Below are 8,386 nucleotides of genomic sequence, written 5' to 3' on the forward strand. Positions count from 1 at the left end.
AAGCAAGCCCGTGAGACGGGTGCGGGGGATGCATGGTGCCGAAACGAAACCAAGTGAGGGCTATGCTTGTGAATCGGTGAGTAGAGGGGAAAGAATAAATGCAAGAAACGATAATGGCTTGTGCATTTGTAAGGGGAATATGCAAGCCGAAGGGGGAGGGATGAGCAATGGGGAAGCCCTCTATCCGTGGATCTCTATGGATAAGATATGCGCATTAGATTGCGATACAGATAAAATCAACCACCAATACTTATTAAAATAAACAGGCTAATTATCGTAAAATAATAGATGATGATTCATAAATTAACTTTGCTGGTTCGTTTTGTATAATAAAATAGGTTTGCGTTTTATTCCATGTGTTGGTCTCTGTTGACAATAAGCAATTAACTAACTTAACATACATTTTTCGTTTTCACCACACGCTTGCTATTGCATCAGCCAAAAACGGTGTGACCATGCGACTTAATGTTAAAAATAATGAAAATACAAAGATCGTTACTTTCAAATAAATTTAAGTTTAAGAGTTCAGCATCCGTTCCTCAACATACCGCCGGGCCCTGAAACAATGTTTCTGAAACCTTGGTTATGGGACGGGTCATCTCTCCTGTCTTTAACTTAAGGGCTTGTACTAGACCGTCTGGGCCAGGAATCGTCTCGATAATGCGGGCCAGGATCCATGAAGCCGGAGAAGTTTGAGAATCCTTTACTAGTACGAGATCATCAGGTTTCGGGTTTGCCGATTTCATTAACCATTTTGGCCTTTGCTGCAACGACATAAGGTACTCAAGATGCCACCTTTTCCAAAAGCCTTGCAACATGGCCTGAGATTGCTGCCAGTAATCCAATCTGTTTGCCGGCACTTGGTCCAAATCTCCATCTGGCACTGTGGTGTAAGGACGACCGATCAGCATGTGAGCGGGCGAAAGATATCCAACGTCTGTATCGGAAGTGGCACAAAGAGGCCTTGAGTTGATCACCGCTTCCACCTGTGTTAACAACGTATGCATTTGTTCGAATGTAAGAACGGCGTGACCGATTACTCGGTGTAAATGAAGCTTCACAGAGCACACAGCCGATTCCCATTTGCCTCCCCAGTGAGGCGCATGTGGCGGTATGAACTTCCAGTTGATGCCTTCGATCGATAACGCCTCTGCTATCTTGTTATTGTGCAGCTGGGATTGAACTAATTGTTCCATTTCGTTAAGACTTCATTTGGCTCCCACGAAATTTCGTCCATTGTCGCTGAACATCGTCACACATTTGCCTCGCCGTGAAATGAAACGTCGAAGAGCAGCCAAAAATGTATCAGTGCTAAGGTCTGTTGCCAGCTCCAAGTGTAAAGCTGAGGTTGCCATGCATACGAAGAGACATATGTATCCCTTTTCCTTTCGAGCGGTCCTTCCTTTATGTGTCTTCATCATGATTGGGCCAGCATAATCACAGCCTGTATTTTCGAATGGAAATGCTTGCCGAACTCTCACTGCCGGTAGTGCGGCCATTAGTTGGTTGCTGGTATGTGCTCGCTGTCTGAAGCACTTTATACAGTTGTGAGTAACTTTACGAATCAGATTTCTGGCTCCCATTATCAAGAAACGTTGACGAACTATGACAAAGAGGGCCGAAGCTCCTGGGTGTAGATTATGTTGATGCTCGTGTTCCAAAATTAGGTGAGATATGCGAAGCTTCCTCGGCAAGATGAGCGGATGCTTGGCTGAATATGATAACTCTGAATTATTGAGGCGACCTCCTACACGTAGAAGCCCGCTGTCATCTAGAATCGGCGTCAGGGTACACAGCTTCGAGCCTTTTGGTACGCATCCTTCATTTCGTAACGCTTTTCGTTCTTTATGCCATTCGTCTTGAGCTTGCTGCAAGCATAGGTTCCTGGCTGCCTTGTACTCGTCACAGGTTATGGCGAAAGTGTCTGACTTTTCTTGGGGGTTTTTCATGTGTCGGATGAATCGTAAAATGTATGCCACAATGCGCACAAGTCTAGGCCAGGAAGAAACACGACCAATAAGTTCTTTGAGGGGAGATGACTCGTTCATGGTTTACTGTAGCCTTCAACTCTTTTCGCTACTCGTCATCTGAAATTAAGTTAGAGATTTGTATATCATCTTCGTTACCTAAGTTAAGATGTGTCTCAGCCAGCCAGTCGGGACCCTTCCACCAGAGAGTAAACGGGAGTAAGTCCTCAGCCAGCATTCCTCTAGAAGCGCAGTCTGCAGGGTTCTGCTTGGTATTAATATGGCGCCACGAGTCCCTTGGTATTACTTCCAATATTTCGGCAGTACGATTGCTAATGAACGTCTTCAAACTAGCTGGCAAGTGATTCAGCCATGCCAACACAATTGTCGAATCACACCAAGCATATACGGTGATTTCTAGATCCTTCCAAGCTAATTTAATTGATGCGATCAGCCGACTTAGCAGAAGTGCGGCACATAATTCCAAACGAGGGAGCGATTGCTGCTTAAGTGGAGCGACCCGTGTTTTCGCCGCAATCAGTGAAACCTCTATGCTGCCATCCTGGTTCACGATCCGAGAGTATACGACTGCTGCGTATGCTTTTATTGAGGCGTCTGAGAATGCGTGTAACTCTATTCGTTTGCCGACATACCCAATATGACGCCGTATCTTTAACTGCCTTATGTTGATAATGTCTTCGCGATACTTACGCCATCGGTCTGCCAGCTTAGTTGGAAGCGGTGAATCCCAATCTAGATTAAGAAGCCAGAGCTCTTGGAATAGGATCTTGAATTGAACAATGACCGGCGCCAGTAGACCAAGCGGGTCAAATATGCGTGATACATCTGATAATACTTGTCTTTTTGAACTTTCTGTGCATTCGCTCAACCTTATACCATATGTGAAGATGTCAGACTTTGGTTCCCAATGTATTCCTAATACCTTGATGGAGGAGGTATCTCCAGTCACACTTGTCGCTGCTGCTTCTCCTAAAGGGCCAATTCCGTGGGTATTGGATACCCATTTCCCAAGCTCCAGCTGTGCGCGACCTAATAGTTGAATAAGTTCATCCTTGTTACGTATAAGTTGATCTTCCATGTTTGCTCCGGTCAGGACATCGTCCACATAGAAATCTTCTAATAGAATCTTGGCAGCTGTTGGATATTTATGCTTTAGATCGATTTCAAGTTGTTCTAACACACGTACAGCTAAAAACGGTGCACAGGCTGTTCCATAGGTTACAGTACAAAGCTGGTAATGTTGCAGCTCTTCAATTGGGTTTTCTCTCCATACAATTCGTTGATAATTTCGGTTATTCTCAGAAATCCATATTTGCCTAAACATTTTAATGATGTCTGCGCAAAAAACAAACTTATAAAGTCGAAAGCGTAAACACACATCCATTAGGTTACGCTGAATACTTGGGCCCACTAGTAACTCATCGTTTAGTGATCTGCCACTCTTATCTTTATAAGATCCATCAAGTACAATTCTCAATTTCGTACCAATAACCGGATGGTGAGGCATATAGAACATGTGGTCTTTAGGTGCACTCGTCTTTTCTGACTCATCAAGGATGCGCATGTGTCCCAAAGCGATGTATTCGCGCATGAACTTGGTGTACTCTTCCTTTAACCTTTTATCTTTCTGAAGTCGACGTTCTACTGAATAAAATCGTGATGTTGCTCCCTGAAGAGTATCTGCAAACTTAACATCCGAGTTCTTAAATGGAAGCTCAACACTATACCTCCCATTTGAGTCACGAAAGTGTGTAGATCGAAAATGATTCTCGACCTTTAAATCATCAGCAGTCGGCGGCAACCTGCCACTTAATTCTTCCAATTCCCAAAACCCTTGGAGCGATGTATTTATTTCGATCGTTGATAACAGAGATGCTGTATTTGATCCTTGTTTAGCTGCAATTGAGGTGACCACCCACCCGAATATTGTGGATATTGCAATTATGTTTCCATGCTTATCTAATTCCTTCTCTCCTGTGAATGCGGACTACACGTAGTCGCTACCCAACAAAATGTCCACATGCTTAGCGCTGGTTTCCGGTAGATCAGCCAGTTCTAACCCATCGAAAACTTTCAAAATGTACTGCGCTGACCCCTCTTGTAGTATCGGCCTTGATTGACGAAATTCCTGAGACAAGTTTTCGAGATGGTGAGCGTAAGAGGCCCAGTGATCGCATGCAATGCTCCGATATGTATGATAGTTCTGATCCACTATCAAAGAGAACACGACAAGTGGTGTATGATCCCTTTGAATTCAATGCCAAAACTAGAGCTGTGGGCAATACACTCCTTGGTTTTCCTCGCGGCTGTTGATTTACCGCAGAACGTGCTAAATAACTCTGTGATTCTATAGATTGGACTTCCTTTACTTGCTTAGTTTCGGCAATCATGGCTGCTGTGGGATTAATGCTCTTTTCTTCGACTTGGCGATGTAACAGCGTGTGGTGTTTGTCCTGACAATGTTTGCATCTATACTTGGATTCACATCTTGAAATACCATGGTCAGGCCTTAGATAACTGAAACACAAACGTTTCTCCTTAGCAAATGAGTAACGCCTCTCCACGGAGAGGGCCAAGAACAGGTCACAGTTGTATATATTATGCCCCTTAGACTCACATTTAAAACACCCTCTTGAGTCTGTGGAAATCAGTATCCGAGTATATTTCTTAACGTTTGATTGTGCGACTTGTTCGCAGAGGCTTAATTCGAACTCATCGCAACGTTCTCCGAGAAATCTAAGAAAATCCTTAATAGTTGGAGATGTCCCCTCACGGCTGTAGGACACCCATTTGCATTGAGACTCTGCATCAATTTTATCCAGTAGAAAATATAGTAGTCGCTATTAGTTTGGCCGGTCGGAGCAGTCCCGCAGAATACGCACCATGGGACCAGCAGGAGATCCACGTAGCGCCACAGGCACAAGCATGGAGAAGCCAGCCCACCTCCAGGCGAGCCGACACAAAGCCATACCAACCGGGCCGAAATAGACGCTATAAATGTTGCGCTTAGCGATCCTCGCTAGCAGCACATGTGGGTGTGCCAACGAGTAGAGCAAATGCAGGAGGCACAACGGCAGCGACGGATAGAGCAGCAACATGAAGCCGAGAGACAGGTGTTGCGTGACGAAAGGGCGCGGTGCAATTGGCACGAGCCAGACGGATTGTAGAACATCAACGACAGCGAGACCAACAACAAGAAAACGAAGAACAACAACAAGAAAACGAAGAACACCAACAATAAAACCACCGCGAGTGCCCATGGGTATGGCCACGGCCGGCAATGAGCCGACAAATGTCGGCACCCACGGGGCATACGGCACAGGGAAGACCATCAATAACACGACAGCTATCATGCCCGGTGCCAGAAGGGCACGAGCGGTATGAGCCGGTAGAGCCAGAGGAGTGGCCGGTGAGGCGAAATAATAGATGAATTAAGACAACAAGGAGGGCCGAGGAGAGTTAGAATAGTATGGGCGGCTCAAATTAGGTATAGAATTAGAATATCTCAGGGGTTAGTAAGAGTTTTTAGGGAAAGAGGGGTATAATTAGGGGGGAAGTAGATTAAGAAATATGGATGCGATATAATATACCAATAAAAGATGCGAGCTGAGTCCGAAAAGAAATGAACCACATTCAAACACATACAAAAAAAAAAGGGGCAAGGTCGCTGCACAATAGATGAAGACCAGATTAAAGAAAACACATGCATGGAACTAGTAAACAAAAAAAAAAATGCACATATACATATATATAACAAACACAAGGTACAAGGAACAGGGGAGGTCAAATCCCTCCCGAAGAAGGGGGGAGTGTGAGGACCATTATAGATAATAATAAAATTGCTTGCACAACAAGCAAGCAGCAACACAATCCAACGCTGCAAATAATATGCCAGATACAAGATACAGTCGGGACACAAGCCAAAGATACGATATACGACCAAGCCTAGCACTGACCGATCGAACGGAATCACGGCAAATGATTTACGATCAAACATGGCCGATCGAACCACACGCAACCGCTGGCGATTTCGTACAAGCGGGAAGATACGTGGGAGGAGGGACATAAGAAATCGGCTGTATAAGAGCAAATGAAACGAGGCTTGAGGGCATAATCACAAAAGAGGGCATTGGCCTATTAAGAAAATCCAAGAGCACAGAGAGGCAATAAGAGAAGTACATGTACTAGCATACCAAGCGTGTGGTTTGGGGAACAATACGCGGGATAAGCATACACCCACAATACACGTATACTATGCGTGTATGACCGCGAGAGAGAGTACCGGTGGCCAATGCAGGTACTCTCTGCCTACGACACGCATGCGAGACCGAAAGCAGTTAGATCGCGAACAGCCGAAACCAAGCGAACAAAAGAAAACAAAAGTGATGGCCAAGCAAGCCCGTGAGACGGGTGCGGGGGATGCATGGTGCCGAAACGAAACCAAGTGAGGGCTATGCTTGTGAATCGGTGAGTAGAGGGGAAAGAATAAATGCAAGAAACGATAATGGCTTGTGGATTTGTAAGGGGAATATGCAAGCCGAAGGGGGAGGGATGAGCAATGGGGAAGCCCTCTATCCGTGGATCTCTATGGATAAGATATGCGCATTAGATTGCGATACAGATAAAATCAACCACCAATACTTATTAAAATAAACAAGCTAATTATCGTAAAATAATAGATGATGATTCATAAATTAACTTTGCTGGTTCGTTTTGTATAATAAAATAGGTTTGCGTTTTATTCCATGTGTTGGTCTCTGTTGACAATAAGCAATTAACTAACTTAACATACATTTCTCGTTTTCACCACACGCTTGCTATTGCATCAGCCAAAAACGGTGTGACCATGCGACTTAATGTTAAAAATAATGAAAATACAAAGATCGTTACATTCAAATAAATTTAAGTTTAAGAGTTCAGCATCCGTTCCTCAACATACCGCCGGGCCCTGAAACAATGTTTTTGAAACTGGCAAGGGAGCCACCTTGGTTATGGGACGGGTCATCTCTCCTGTCTTTAACTTAAGGGCTTGTACTAGACCGTCTGCGCCAGGAATCGTCTCGATAATGCGGGCCAGGATCCATGAAGCCGGAGGAGTTTGAGAATCCTTTACTAGTACGAGATCATCAGGTTTCGGGTTTGCCGATTTCATTAACCATTTTGGCCTTTGCTGCAACGACGTAAGGTACTTAAGATGCCACCTTTTCCAAAAGCTTTGCAACATGGCCTGAGATTGCTGCCAGTAATCCAATCGGTTTGCCGGCACTTGGTCCAAATCTCCATCTGGCACTGTGGTGTAAGGACGACCGATCAGCATGTGAGCGGGCGAAAGATATCCAACGTCTGTATCGGAAGTGGCACAAAGAGGCCTTGAGTTGATCACCGCTTCCACCTGTGTTAACAACGTATGCATTTGTTCGAATGTAAGAACGGCGTGACCGATTACTCGGTGTAAATGAAGCTTCACAGAGCACACAGCCGATTCCCATTTGCCTCCCCAGTGAGGCGCATGTGGCGGTATGAACTTCCAGTTGATGCCTTCGATCGATAACGCCTCTGCTATCTTGTTATTGTGCAGCTGGGATTGAACTAATTGTTCCATTTCGTTAAGACTTCTTTTGGCTCCCACGAAATTTCGTCCATTGTCGATGAACATCGTCACACATTTGCCTCGCCGTGAAATCAAACGTCTAAGAGCAGCCAAAAATGTATCAGTGCTAAGGTCTGTTGCCAGCTCCAAGTGTAAAGCTGAGGTTGCCATGCATACGAAGAGACATATGTATCCCTTTTCCTTTCGAGCGGTCCTTCCTTTATGTGTCTTCATCATGATTGGGCCAGCATAATCACAGCCTGTATTTTCGAACGGAAATGCTTGCCGAACTCTCACTGCCGGTAGTGCGGCCATTAGTTGGTTGCTGGTATGTGCTCGCTGTCTGAAGCACTTTATACAGTTGTGAGTAACTTTACGAATCAGATTTCTGTCTCCCATTATCAAAAAACGTTGACGAACTATGACAAAGAGGGCCGAAGCTCCTGGGTGTAGATTATGTTGATGCTCGTGTTCCAAAATTAGGTGAGATATGCGAAGCTTCCACGGCAAGATGAGCGGATGCTTGGCTGAATATGATAACTCTGAATTATTGAGGCGACCTCCTACACGTAGAAGCCCGCTGTCATCTAGAATCGGCGTCAGGGTACACAGCTTCGAGCCTTTTGGTACGCATCCTTCATTTCGTAACGCTTTTCGTTCTTTATGCCATTCGTCTTGAGCTTGCTGCAAGCATTGGTTCCTGGCTGCCTTGTACTCGTCACAGGTTATGGCGAAAGTGTCCGACTTTTCTTGGGGGTTTTTCATGTGTCGGATGAATCGTAAAATGTATGCCACAATGCGCACAAGT

At 45.0% G+C, this 8,386-nt stretch overlaps 1 protein-coding gene across 1 annotated transcript; it reads right to left on the bottom strand.

Moving 5' to 3' along the window:
• Positions 1–539: 539 nt before the first annotated feature.
• Positions 540–1,196, bottom strand: LOC124459717. The gene has a single exon (XM_047009324.1). The coding sequence runs from the start codon at positions 1,194–1,196 to the stop codon at positions 540–542; it is 657 nt and encodes a 218-aa protein (XP_046865280.1).
• Positions 1,197–8,386: the final 7,190 nt, after the last annotated feature.

Source organism: Drosophila willistoni, chromosome 3R (assembly GCF_018902025.1).
Source record: "Drosophila willistoni isolate 14030-0811.24 chromosome 3R, UCI_dwil_1.1, whole genome shotgun sequence".
In the NCBI taxonomy this organism is placed as follows: Eukaryota; Metazoa; Arthropoda; class Insecta; order Diptera; family Drosophilidae; genus Drosophila; species Drosophila willistoni.